General features: G+C 41.9%; 1 protein-coding gene across 5 annotated transcripts in view; it reads left to right on the plus strand.

Moving 5' to 3' along the window:
- Srgap2 (SLIT-ROBO Rho GTPase activating protein 2) overlaps positions 1-14,782 on the plus strand; it is a 219,951-nt gene that overhangs the window by 142,658 nt on the left and 62,511 nt on the right. For all 5 annotated transcript variants that reach the window (XM_057769172.1, XM_057769170.1, XM_057769174.1 and 2 more), the window contains exons 5-7: positions 5,166-5,228; positions 12,078-12,293; positions 13,085-13,213. In XM_057769172.1, coding sequence (XP_057625155.1) covers positions 5,166-5,228; positions 12,078-12,293; positions 13,085-13,213 — 408 coding nt within the window. The remainder of the gene's footprint in view (positions 1-5,165; positions 5,229-12,077; positions 12,294-13,084; positions 13,214-14,782) is intronic.

Here is a 14,782-nt window from a genome sequence, read left to right on the forward strand (position 1 = left end):
ATCTGATTGCTTCAGCAGCTTGTTCAAATAAACAGGGATAATAGTTCATTGGTCCTCCCGACTAATCAGAATACAAAAGGAAACATCTGCCTGTCTTAATTGCTATTTTATTGGTTAGACTTTCCCTCCTCTCCCCCTCCCTTCCTCTTCTACTGCTGGACTCCTACTAGTTTAAGTCACAGCTAAGCAACATAGCATAGGATTCAGGTCCAATCTCATTTAACCTTTGCCATTTAGACAAGGATGGGGTGAGAAGGACTGGAAGGCTCTGGCAAGGGGAGCTGCTGGAGCTGGGAGGGCCGGCAGTTGATCGTGACACTCATGGTCACCTCTGACCTTGACTCTGAGGCAGATGGTGAGTCATTTTCTCCTCCCTTCACCTACTTGCTCCTCTATTCCTCACCGTGGAAGGGGCTGCAGGGTGAAGTTGTAGATGAGAGGCATTCTTTCTTGTGGCTTTTCCCAGCATTTTCCCAGGTACTGACTAAAAGAATGGAAAATCTAAAACAGGCAAGATATCCCTGAAGCTTTCATTTTTGCTAGCATCTGGGGCCTTGCAGAGAACTTGTGCATTGCCTTTTAGTCTGCTCTGAAGCCAGCCTGTTTGTCTCTAATATGAACATACTGTTAGAAATACATTCGAGCCCCCAAGAAAGAGACCACCATTCCAAATGAAGTCTCTATAAGGCAGAAATTTAATGTTGATCAAGAGTAAACAAGAGAAATTTTATTTCTGATGAAGCACACCAGGCCAAGAAATATTCTTGATTTTTATTCTAAAGCAAGTGGTGACTGTCTTTTCCATTGGATAGGGTCCCTCCCACTTCAGTCTTTCACCACTGGCTAGCTTTATAAGAATCAGCACAAAGGAAATAAGAAAGGGACCAGCTACATAAGATCCAAGAATGCAGGGGAGCCTTTGTATGAATCCATTTTACTAGGTGGGTGATTAAAGCCTTTATATAAAAGTCTTACAAGGTGGAGGAGATTTGCACTTTTGTTGTAAGCAAAAGTTTTATGTATTTGACAAAAAAAGACTAATATTTAATGTTTCTTACAATAAAACATCGTGTAAAACCATAGAATGGTAGAGGTTGGTGTCATAGTAAGCTTCATCCGTCAGTTTGACACAATCCTAGAGTCAGCTGGGAAGAGGAAGCCTCAGTTGAAGAATTACCCCTGTCAGATTGTCTTGTGGCATATTGTAGCCGCCTCGACGGGTTACTCTATCTAGGGTTTGTAACCCGCCTGGCTGGCCAGTTATTCCAGGGTCACGGAGAGGCACCACCTGAAAGGCATAGGCTGATAAGGGGAAGGAGGCTAAGCTTATTTGTCAAAGCCTCCGTTTATTAGGGTCATGGTTACAGCTTATATAGCCCCTGAATGGGGAGCTTGGGGGCTGGGGCACGGGGTCTTGCCACGTGGTCCACGCCCGTTACGTAAACCAAGAGGTTACGATGGGTCAGGTCATGATTCCTTGGTCGGGAAGTCACAAGGTGACACACCTAGTTGTCTAGATAGTTTGGAATGTGAGGCAGGTTCTGCTAACAGCTCTCTATTAACAGTTAATTTGGATGTGAGATAGGCTTGGTCAATAAGACTATTCTCAATACAATTGGGAAGTGAAGCCCTCTGCAAAAACTCCTCACGGCAGTGCTTCCTGTAAATTTTGGGGGGACACGGCTCCTGACAGCATATCTGTGAGACATTTTTAAATTGCTCATTGACGTAGGAGGGCTTAGCTCACTGTGGGCAGTACCATTTCTAGGCAGGTGGGCCTGGAAGCTAACCAGTAAGCAGCTTTCCTCCATGGTCCCTTTTCAGTTCCTGCTTTAGCTCCTGCCCTGGCTTCGCTCAATAATGGACATTGGGCTATAGAAGCCAAATTAACCCTTCCTCCCCCTAAGCTGATTTTGATCAATGTTTTATCATTGAATCAGAGAAACCAAACTAGGACATTTGGTAAAGGTCTTAATTTTTAATTAATATTTTAAGTTAGCATATAAAGTATGACTTTCATTCTGCCCCCCCCCTTTGTTTTTTTCTGGGTAGCATTGGCTGTCTTAGAACTCACTCTGTAGATCAGACTGGCCTCAAACTCATAGAGAGCCACCTGCCTCTGCCTTCTGAGTGCTGAGATTAAAGGCGTGCGCCACCACCGCCCGGCTTTTGCTGGCACCTTACACATGTATGTCATTATATTTTGCTCTCACTTGTTTCCCTCCCTCCGAGTTCTTCCTATGTTCCTCCCTCCAGCTGTTTCCCTTTCTTCCTCCATTTGACACCAGCTTCTGCTTTCTTATTACATGTATTCCATTACTCTATTTCCCAGCTCTCTTAAGATCTTTTCCTCCCCTTTCATAATATTCTTTCTAGTTTCATGGCCTGCACAGGCCATTTTAAATCAGGGTTCTTTGTGAGAGAACAACTGTGGTGTTTCCTTTTCCGAGTCTGACTGACTTCACTTCATGTAGTTTTCAGTTACATCCATTTTCTTTCAAAAGTCACGACTTCGCTTTTCTTTATGACTACATAAATTTTCTTGTGTATATGCATATTTTATTTCTCTATTCATGTGTTGATGGATATCTAGGATAGTTCCATTTTCTGTCTATTATAAATAGTGCAACAATAAGCATGTATGTACATGTGTCTCTGGTACGTTTACTTACAGTCCTTCAGGTGTATTCCCAAGTTTGGTATAGCTGGGCCATTGCGCTCTGTTTTTGTTTTTGAGAACCCAGAATTTGCTGTTACTGCTGTCTTATGACACCATTCTTACTGGAGTGTGATGAAATCTAAAAGCAATTTAATTTGCATTTCTCTGATGGCTAAGAATCTTGAATATTTTTTAAAATATTTACTGATCACTTGAATTTCTTCCTTTAGGAAATATCTGTTCAGTTCATTAGCCCATTTATTGATTAGATGATTCGGGCTTTGGGGTGTGTTAAATAGGCACCTGAGCCATTTGTCTTGGGTTTGAAACGGAACATCACTTATCTGGGTGTTTACTTTTTTAAGGTATTTGTGGATTCTAGATAACCAGATGCATACTTGGAAAAGACTTTTCTCCCATTCTGTAGGCTCTCTTTACTCTGGTGGTTGATTCCTTTGCTATGCAAAAATGCTTTTTTAATTTGATGTAATCCACTTTCTCAGTTTTTAAGATTATTTCCTGTGCTAGTGGAGTTCTTTTCAGAAAGTCCTTGCAAATGCTATATCTTAAAATGTCTTCTCTGTGTTTTTCTCCAGTTGTTTTTAAGTTCCAGATCTTATAGTAAGAAAGACTTTCATTTTACAGAAGAGAAATTAAGCCCGGAGCAGATAAATTATAGCAAGTGCTGTGATTTGAATATGAAATGTTCTTCATAGACTCATGTGTTTGTCCCCCAGATGATGGGAAGATTTGGGAAGGTTATGGAGCCTTTAGGAGTTGGAAGCTTCCTGGAAGAAGTGGGTTATGGGTATCAGACCTTGAAGTTTTATAACCCATCTTCACAGACTGATCATTCTCTGCTTCCTGACTTGCCAGCTTCTCCTTTCCTGCTACCATGCCTTCCCCACCAAGATGGAATGTATCCTCTTGAACTATAAACCACAATAAACCATGCCTTCCTTAAATTGCTTCTTGAGAGGTATTTTGTCAAAACAGTAATATAAGAAATACATCAGATGATAGGAAAGCTAAGACTAGCAGCAACTTTTATATTTGCTAATTTTAGGGTCCTTCCAGCTTGTTTTTAAAATTATCAAGTACAAAACATATAACTATTCATGATAGATGTCACACCTGTGTTATATTCCATAATGAATACCCTAATAGGAAAAAGAAGAGCAAAGACCGCCTCAATAGTAAAGTGGTAAAACAGTTTTTAAAATGTTCAGGCTTGCGATGGCAAGATAATTCAGTGGATAAAGACACTTGCTAACAAACCCGGCAACCCGAGCTTGATGCCCAGAAACTCCATGTTGGAGATAGCTGACTCATGCAAGATTTCTCTGTCCCCAGTGTGCCCTGCGGTGGGGCGTGGGGACATGTGTATGCACACAGTACACACACCTTGGAAGAAGCAGTATGAATGAAAGGACTCATCCTTTGCCCAGAAAATGAGCTATGGAGAGTGTTATGTAGGAGTTGGAGATCCAGGCCAGTGGTAGAGTCCTGGCTTGGCATTCATGAGACCTCAGGTTCAATTCTCAGTATGAATAAGTAAAAATTTAGAAGTGTGCTTGAGTGTTGTAGTTATCTGAAGGACAGTACCTTGGCGGTACCAATTGTTTTTATTCTCTGCCTTCTTAGGCTTGACTTCTAACATTCAGAATAGAAGACACATTTTTTTCCTGCTTCCTCATTCTTTTGTTCCTACTATTCTGTGTGGTTAGATACCAACCTAGGGTGGGCAGCAGCAGAGTATCAGAGAACTACTGCTGCTCAGAATTAGCCAGTAAGACACTCCTCAACATATATTATAGAGTTAGGTAGTATTAACTAAATGTTGCAAGAAGTCGTTGTTGAAGAACTACTTGGGAATTTGGGAAAGAAATGAAGCAAGTAAGAATTGGATGACCCTTAACATGTGTGCCAGGAAAAACAAATGCACTCAGTTTTAGGTGGTTTTCCCTTCTATGGAGAAGGAATGTGCAAGCCAATCCTGTGGATCCTAGCTTGCTGCGGTTTGTGTGCTGTCAGGTTAGAAGTACAGTATCTTCCTGCTTGGAGTTTTCTATTGAGTTTAAGGTCTTTTGGAGTCCCTGAATATTTATATCCTTTTCTTTGTCTCATCATAGTGTACATCTTGCTTTCCTTAGTAATCCAGTGGAGTGTTTGCCTGCAAATATCTGAGAAAGCATTGTCTATCTAACCACAGTTGCTAGGTAGGATGTGGCTCTCAGGCCTCCTTTTGGGAGCAATTGAAAAGTCAAAGGCTATAACCCATTTTCCCTCTACATGATTACCTTTTCTGGGCTATAGAAAGGGCTCGTTTCATTTCATTAAAACTCTTTGAGTAATCTGACCATAATTGGTTATCTGATTTGCTAGGTTAAATAATGGGCTGTAATTGAGTCTGTGTCATTTGCAGAGGCTATGCTGCTCTTGCCTTTGCTGCACCTCCCATCTCCTTCTGTTTTTCAATTAACCTTCCTTCCTCTTTTCTTTACAGAGTAAAGAAGTTGGCCAGCAGCTCCAAGATGATTTGATGAAGGTCCTGAACGAGCTTTATTCGGTAAATCAGATCGGCTGTCCGGCTTTGTGATCATAGAGAGAAGCAGCATTTGAAAGTTTGCAGCCATAATCATGTCAACAACAGAACTCAGTTGAGGCTGAGGACAGTGCACATTCCCTATTGGGGGTGACCCCACCCATATATTTTTCCACACTAAATTTTTTTCTAAACCAAATGAGCCAAAAATATTTTTTCCAGTTGTGCAATCTTATTGTGACTTCATCTGGGGCACCACTGAAAGAGAGCAATGAAGGGCTAGGTTACCGGCACAGCTGTCACCATTACCAACAAGCTAGGAACCCCAAACTTCATGGCAAAGAATGTAGCCTACATTGCACTACTTCTTGTTGGAAAACATGTATAGTCTTAAGTTATGCATCAGACCCTATATTCATTGTGGTTTGAGTTAGAGCAGATTCTGTAAAGGGAAGCAGATTCCTAACGTCTGCAGTGTGAAGTACCGTTTCAGGCCAAACACAGCAGAGAGGTAAGCTATGGACTTGGACGAAACAGCGAGTCTACTTCAAACTCTCTCAGACTGCAGTCTCATAGGCAGATATATGCTACGTTCCCCAGAAAGGCTGGTGGTTATTTTGTCTCAGTTATGTTTTATTAGTTATATTGAAAACATGCACCCACCAAGGAAGTTCCTGTTGTCATAGAAGGAATGCTTCAGTTGTACAACTTGAAGCTTTTATAGACCCTTTCCAAAGTTTGATTGTATCAACACTGCGTCTAATATTCCAGAGTTGCCCTACTCTTTTGGAAGGTGAAAATGATTTTCTGTATTTGCTTCTGCCTCACTCCCTCTTACCCCTTCCTTGCTTCACCCCCTTCCTTCACAGGATGGGCAGGCAGTGGTAACGTGCGTCACAAGCATTTGAGATCAGAGAATTCCACATTCTTGTTCCAGAAGCCTAGGTGTGGCCATTATGTCATGGCAACTGTTGGTAAATAGAGCAGAGTGGTCATCTAATTTGTCTCCAGTGAAGCTCCAATTGTTTTGAATTTCTACTCTGTGACTCTTATACACTGAAGCCAAATAATAGCTGGTACCTTTTGTACCCCAAGTTTTCATTTCTCTCAAATGAAGTTAATACTTTTTAAAAATAGAAGCATGACATTGTGAGCCATTTTCAAACTGAATGAGTTTCCTGAACCTTATCTTTTCATTGCTTTACTTCTCTTTATTTTTAGAGCATCTCAAAGGTACCAAGAAGAGCTGAGACTTGCTTTCCTAGAGAATTCTCTAGGACAAGTGACACGTTTCCTTTCCCAATACAAAGCTTCTTGGGCCTTTGCTATTTGCTGCTGTTGCTCAGGAGCCAAGCAGCAAACCTCAGACCAGCTCAAACCCAGCATACTACATTTGCAGTGAGGCAGCGGAGGAAGAACTTAGTTTACCCGGTGTTGTAGATCACTTCATAAGCTTTGGTTTAAAAAGCAAGTCATAGTGTATAAATTGTGCTGGAATGAGGAAGAAAACTGTGGAGCTTGCCGGTTTGTCTGATAAAGGACAAGTGGGGAGACCTTACCCCACTCCCTATTTACTTATTTTTAAAAGATGTTTTGTGTGTGCATAGGGACCATTCTTGGAAGTTGATTCTCTCCTGCCACCTTGTGGGATCTGGGCATCAAACTCAGGTCATTAGGCCTCTACCTAGTCAGTTAAGACTTCTATGATTAGTCTGCAGATCAATATTGGCTAGTTGTTTTTGTGGCCACCATGTGCCTTCAGTTAATACAGAGCATCAAGCCTTCTCATTGGCATTCACATGCACATTTGGTGAGTGTGCTCCTCCCCCCCCCCCCCCCCCCCGCTTTGTGGTGAATTGGTATACTTGTCATTTGTCTAAGTCCCAAATAGGACTTAGATATTTACCTCTAAATGAAAAGAGAAAAATAGAAGAGGACACCAGGAAGTTCCAGAGAAGGCCAAACAGTCTGGTACAATGAGTCTTAAGCAGAGTGATCGCCTCTCCCCCACCCCCACAAAATGGAATGTGTGGTGATGCCTGCTGATGTTTTCAGTTTTCACATCTGAAGGGTTGATAGCCTAGTAACATCTAAAAAGTAGGGAAGTATGTTGCTAACATCCTACAATGTACAGAACAGTTTATCACAATAATTATCCAGCTCCAAATGTCAATAGTACCAAGACTTGAGAAACCTGGATGTGCTGACTGTAGACCACTAACTTAGACCCCGAGGTTCTCTCCTGTCCTGACTATGAACTGCATACATTTAGAGGGATACCGCCCACTGCAAAAGTCAGCATGATGATGAGAGTTGATGTGAAGTTTGTGGGTTTTCCATTCTACTCTTGCCCAGAAGCAGCAGCAAACACCATATTCTGATAGTGGCTGTCGGTGATCAAGGAATTCATACTTCCAAAATATCAAACTATAGTTAAGAGTCAAGTGAGTTTGAAGATTCTGTACAGGTCATTAGAAAAGTTGCAGGATGGAATTAAGAATTGTTGCTTATGTAGGGTAAGATTAGTTTAGGGCTGGTCTGAAAAAGGCCTGAGATTAGGGTGACTGTCCATCCCTTTTTGCTTGTTAGCCTCTTGCTCATAAGAAAGAGCCAGATGTGGTCAGACAACTATCATTCAGCACTTGAGAAGCAGAGGCAGGTGGATCTGTTGAGTTCGAGGTTAACCTGATCTACACAGTGAGTTCCAGGCCAGCCAGAGCTACACAGTTTCCTGGGACATATTTTTAGTGCTGAATTGGTAGTCTTGAGGAAAGCAGGATGTTAGTCACCCTGCATGAGATAGCGGTTTCCTCAAGTAGGAAGCAGATACTACTGCATGCTGGCTTTGGAAAGCTGTTTGCTTTACATAAACTTTTTGGGTGTTAGGAAGAGAAGAGGGAGAGTTTCTTCCAAGAGCATTTCCCTTATTTGCTCTATGGAAGAAAGCTCTCTGCTTTCACTGATCCTGTCAACAACAGAAATTATTTGTGACTCGTGTCACTGGAAAAGAGACCCAGGCATTAAGAAACCCTCTCTTTTTCTCAGTGCTCTTCTTGCAGCTGCCCTAACACCCCTGAATACTTATCTGAGGGGACCAGTTGCTCAAAGGTTGATAATCTAAGTGCTTTCAAACCTTGTTGACCCAAGGGGCAGAGCCCAGGTAGTTCTAAATAAAGATGCCTCTGAACAAGAGATTAAGAACCCCACCAAGTAGCCAGCTGCTCTTCTGCACCTTCCTCTTCTGTTTGAAGGGGCTTTGATTTCCCTGACTTAGCATTTGGTGCCAGGGGGAGTTTTCCCACAGCTGTTCTTCAGAGAGCAATCCCAGTGATTCTTGTGCATATGTATGCTGGTCCATTATCCCCCCTCTCCATCACAATGAGCTGGCTAGCTTGTAAGCCATGGTAAAATGGTTTTCATTTTCTTTCTGATGTTGTAGGAATGCCTTTGAAATCAGAGTTCAGTGCTTCCCAAAGAACTCTGGGATTGTCTGCCTCAACTGTACAGAGAGGCTGTGTCTGGAAAATCCCATGAAGGCCCCACAGGAAAGAGGGTATATGGAGGCAGGGAAGCCATATGGATTGGCTATGAAGAGCCAAGGAAATGCTAACGAGGGGGGTGGGGAGAGAAGAGAAGAGATAGCAGAACTATCTTTACTCCAGAAGTGTTAGGCTTCTGTACTATCCCTGAATCCCTAAGTATGTCTCCTTGACTTGGTGCAGCAGCTGGTTGAAGAGCTGCTTTAAGTTGAAAGTCAGCACCTGTTCCCTTGAAACATTGTCAGCTAGTAGTCCCCAGATACTGTCTGTTTGACCCTATCATTAGGCTCTAGGGATACAAAGACAAGAGAGAGTGCTAAATTCAAGGCGTTTCATTTTCATGTTGGGGGAGAGAGGAAGCAGCAAGCAAAATGAGGTAAATCCTTTACATATCTGCAGGGGAGGTCATGCTCCTTGGAGAAGTACAAGAATTAAATCTTAATTGCCAGTTGCCAAGAACTCTTCAGTTTTTCACCCTATATTCTCCCTAACTCCCTTCACTGACTGAGGACTTAGTTTATGGTGCTGTATTCTCATTCATCTCTCTGGGGCTCTTATTGATAAACTTTTCAGCCTTTTTTTTTTTCTCTCTCTAATACTGTGTTTCCTGCAAATTGCCTATCTTGATCTTGCTTATCCTAGAAAACATTAGGAACTTGTGTGTGTGTGTGTGTGTGTGTGGTGGTGGTGGTGGGGTGCTTTAAAGAGTTTCTCTATGTAGCCCTGGCTGTTTAGGAACTCTCTCTGTAGACCAGGCTTGAGTCCAGGGATCCACTGCCTCTGCCTACTGAGTGCTGAGACTGAAGGCATATGCCATCACACTTGGCTGCCTGCTCGTATTTTAAAGTGAGGCATTTTATATGACATTTCCCAACTATGGAAGAGAAAGCAAAGAAAAAAGTCATGCTATCTTTGAGAATTCAGTTTCTTAGCTTGGATAATGTTTTATTTTCTTTCAATGAGAGGTTTCTTTACATTCTTTGAGGGCAAAGAACAATATAAGCTGTTGTTTTATTCATTGTTATCTAGTACGAGAATTCTTTGAGTGTTCTGATCTCTCATGTTCATTTGCCATGTTTCCTCCTTATCCTGTACTTCATAAAATAAAAATTCACTATTTTAAAAATTACTTTTAACACTGGGCATTGGTGGTGCATGCATTTAATCCCGGCACTTGGAAGGCAGAAGAAGGTGGATTTCTGTGAGTTTGAGGCCAGCCTGGTCTGCAAAATGAATTCCAGGACAGCCAGGGCTACACAGAGTTTCTTTCTCGAAACCACCCACCACCAACACACACACAAACTACTGTTATAATGCTTTACTCTAGTGATTAAATTCCTTAATTACATTCAAGTGAAAAAAGGAAAAAAAGCTCCTCATCTGCCCTTCCTCAGCCAGGAAAGCAGATGCCTTTCTTACCTCCTAACAGGAAAAGTCGTGATCTAGTCAGATCCTTCCTAGAAAAGCCTCTTTAATTCCATTGGTTGTTGGTATTCAGAGTATAGGCAGAGTAGAGCTTCCAGGAAATGTCAGTTCGGAGTAAGGTGAATATTTAAATTACTCTGTATCTAAAATGAGACATAATTGAGACTGCATTGCGCCTCTTTGTTATTCCTTATTGCATCTCCACGTGATCCTAAGTACATCCACAAGGTCCCAGGTTTCCCCAGCCTCAGCACCACTGACATTCTAAAACAGACACTTTATGGACTCTCCATGTATCCTGTCTCTAGCTACTAGCAACCTCTAAGTTTCTAAAGTCAAAAATATTTCCAGACATTGCCAGTTGTTCTCTGGGGTCTACGTGGCCCCTGATTGAGGCACTGCTCTCAGTTGAGCAGTTCTCCCTTTGGAATTTCCTCAGCTGTCCTTTGTCTTGCCTCCCAGCTAGTTCAGCTTCATTTCTATGCAGAAGGTTGTCACTTAGTAGGTAAGATGTGGACTTTGGAGTTAGACAGACCTAGGTTTGAATTCTGACTCTGCCATTTACTAGTTGTAAGACTTTGGGTGTCGTAGGTAATGTCATTGAGACCTACTTCCTTAATCATTAAAAGAAGAAATACCAAAATGTCTTTCATAGAGTTATCATGAGGATTAAGTCAAGTGGCACACATAAAACTGCTGGCATACAGCGTGCACTGAATGCTAGAGATTATTGCTAATATTGAGTAGTGTCTTTCTGTTGTCAGCCACACAAGAGTACACCCTACTCCTAGACTTTCTATTTCTCTTCTTCAAAGAAACTTCATGGCATCAAAGTTTCAGCACTCAGGAATTTCCAATTGCTCGATTTGTGATCAAGTGTTTTAATTTGGAAGCTGCCTGTGTGGAAACAGAAATTTCATGTAGAGTAAGGTCAGCCCCTGTGTGACTAGAAGTAATATATTTGGGAGCACTGAAAATTACCTGAGATTCAATCTTCCTGGCCTTCTTGCTAAAAAATCATATTTAACTCCTGGACAATAGCTCCTTTGGAAAATTTGAAAATTACATCCTCTTTCACCCCCCATTTTTTTAAGGCAAGGTCTCTATGTATAGTCTTGGCTGTCCTGGAGCTTGCTATGTGGACTAGGCTGGCCTTGAACTGACTGAAATCTTCCTGTACTACTTCTGGAGTGCAGGAATTAAAGACATGTACCACCACACCTGGCCCTATGGCCTTCCTTTTATGTTACTTTGTGTTTGTGGCCAATCCCAGTTACACTTATATGAAATTTCTTCTTTCCTGCCTCTTACCTGAATTGTGCAGTCTACAGCCTTCACTGGACATTGTCTGGGGTGTAGAATTGTTACATGAATGAAACTAACAGGGTGGGACATGGGGGGTCACTTGGCACAAAGCCAAAAATGTATTAAGTTCTCAGCAAGTAGCAGTTGCTATTGATGTATTTCTGTGAGAGCAAGTGTGTAATGGAGATAAAGCAGACCAGAACTTTTGGAACATTTTCTTCTTCCTTGCTTTATATTTGAAAGTTATAAAAATATAGACTACACCTTTGGTCATGTTGCCTTTGAGGTGTTCTTATTTTTTGTTTTACTTAGTATTATAAGGTGACTTAGCAATAGTAATTACTGAGCCAATATAAAGGCCATGCTTACAGATAATGATGAATAAAAGTAAAAAATGATAAAATTAATATGAAATCATTGCAATAGCATATTCTATACTTACATGTAGTCCTTAATATACATGTACTGAACCAGACATTTCTGGATTTTCCCCATAGAAGAATGTGAATATTGCTTCATATAGGATAGATCTGGCTGAGTCTATTAGTCTGTAAAATAGAGTTGACGCCATTGGCTTGACCTCTGCGTGGGAAATGTCTTGCAGGTCATGAAAACATATCACATGTACAATGCCGACAGTATCAGTGCTCAGAGCAAACTAAAGGAAGCAGAGAAACAAGAAGAGAAGCAAATTGGTAAATCAGTGAAGCAAGAGGACCGGCAAACTCCACGCTCCCCTGATTCCACTGCCAATGTCCGCATTGAGGAGAAACATGTCCGAAGGAGCTCAGTGAAGAAGATTGAGAAGATGAAGGAGAAGGTATGTGTGCTCTGGCAACTGTAGAGACAGAAAGGGGTGCTCAGAAGGCAAGATTGGTAGTAATTTTCCAGTAGGTATCATGGAGAGCTAAACAAAGTAGCTCTGGGTTCCTTTAGTGCCTATTGAACAGAGTCCTTCTGTGTCTTGCCATGAATCCTGGCTATTGGAAAAGCCTAAGCATATGAACTCTCAGACTTTACCTTCAAGTATATTGACAAGAATCAGTAGTCACTTTTCTCAGCTCATTTTCCAAATCAGGTGAAATGTCTTATTGCTTTGAGAAACAGGGGAGACTGTGGTGCTTGTGTTTCAGTTTAGATGCCAGTGTTCAGGGGGAGAAGTGGAAGTACCCTCTCCAGAGTGACAGCAAGGATGGAGAATGGTATGTGAAGATAGACTCAAACCACATTCATCTCATTAGTCAGACTTAGAGTTCAGCTTAAAGCAGATGTACACAGGGAGTAGCAGCAAAATGGAGGCTCTTGATGTGCTGTCCTTCATCTCTCACAGAACGTTTTCGACCTCTTTTTAAAAATGGGTCAGCAAGATGGCTCGTCAGGTAAGTGCATTTTTCACTAAGCCTGACAACCCAAGTTCATTCCCAGGAACCCACAGGATAGGAAAGAAATGACTCCTACAAGTTGCCCTCCAATTTCCATAAAAACACAAAGGCCTGTATGCATTTAAATACACACACACACACACACACACCCGTTCACATGAAATAAGTAAACATTTCTAATTTTTTTAATTAAAAAAAAACTAAAAGTTAACGTATGTTTTCTTTTCAGCGACAAGCCAAGTACACAGAGAATAAGCTGAAGGCCATTAAAGCCCGGAATGAGTACTTACTAGCTTTGGAGGCAACCAATGCTTCTGTCTTCAAGTACTACATCCATGACCTGTCTGATATTATTGATGTAAGTACTAAAGCTGGGATGGGAGCATCTGGATGTCTGATGTAAGCGCATCACCTTTACACAGCGGATCATGCCACCATCTTCAAATTGTTCTCAAAAAGGCTGAGATGGCTAAACACAGAAAGAGGGAACTAGTGACTGCATTTCAGAAACGAGGCAAGATGCGCTTCACACAGCTGTCTTCATGCTGCACAGCATTCGTGAGAGAAAAGCAACCATCTGTAGCTATTGACTGACACCCAGAGAGTTTAGTGATTTATCCAGAGTTAGTAAAAGGATGGGACAAAATTGACACCAAATTCTGATTCCTAAACCCATGTTCATGACTGCTGTGCTCTTCTGTTTATCAAAAACTAGTCTCTTAAATCAGACTGTCAGAAGCTTGTGGAAAGCAGCAACAAGAGGAGTTAAAATGCCATGCTTATAGTTACATATCCACTCCTGTTTCCTGGTGTTTTCCCATCTCATTGTCACATCACCCTTACTGTCTTAATCTGTCATCCAGAGAGTTAAGAGACATGCTTGCCCAAGGTTATGGGTTTGCGCTGTGCTGCAGATCAGGGTCCTGTCTAGAAGACATCCAGATGCTACTGATACTCTACCCTGTTCTCTTTTGAGATGTGCCACAAAAATGAGAGAGAGAGAGGAGGAGGATTAGTTTGCATGTATGTTTTGTAGGCAACCATTTGTCTTTGACCTCCTGGGTTAGTCTTTGCTTTGGTTTCTTACTGCTTCTGCTCAATCTCTGTGTCCTAAAATGTCTCTCACATGCAGACTGCAGTCTGGCCCAATTCCTGGGCAACTTTTATATGAAACTATATAAGCATACCATTTCTCATGTCTCCTTCCAACCACTAAAGTGGGTTTAGAGCCAGCTGATTGAGCATCAGCAGTCCAGTCTTAGGACACCAGCAGTATCCGTTCTGAGACCTGCTGTTTGCCTTAGGTTCTTGGCAACAGCAGCTGAGCTTGCAAGATACTGTCCCAAATTGCTCATGACCTTGGTTTCTTCACAAGTACACCTGCTGTGCTTTACATCATGTGGGGAATCTGGGCTCAGATTCACTATTGTATAATTAGTTAGCACATCTTAGGCTTGCTGCTCAACTGTTCTGGAACTCTGCTCTATTTCCTACTCCTCTACCCCTAGTAAAATAAAGACCTGGACAGTTGAAATCTGCCCTATATCAGAGTTGCTGGGAACGTCTCTAAAATACAGCCTGCTTTCCTTTCAGCGGGGAGTTTTGATCAGCAGGTTTTGGCCTCCTAACGCCTTAGATATCATTGTCTCAGCTGGAAAGTGGAGCCTTGGGCTCTGTTCAGGCTCCTTTGTTCTCTCTGCTTGTTGATGCCAATCTGAACACTGTCCTTCAGTGGAGGTCAGAACCCTAAACCAGTCCTTTTATTCTTCTGCTTCACTGTTGGTGGAGACCCATTCTCAGCATGAGGAAGACAGTCACTTTTTATGCTCACTTTCTGCTATTTACCCCACCTTTGGTAAAATAAATAAGATTTAAAAATTAGACCAGACAGGGTATTGTACCCCTTTTACTGGGTTGTCCTCTTTCT

Source organism: Chionomys nivalis, chromosome 5 (genome assembly GCF_950005125.1).
Source record: "Chionomys nivalis chromosome 5, mChiNiv1.1, whole genome shotgun sequence".
NCBI classification, from domain to species: domain Eukaryota; kingdom Metazoa; phylum Chordata; class Mammalia; order Rodentia; family Cricetidae; genus Chionomys; species Chionomys nivalis.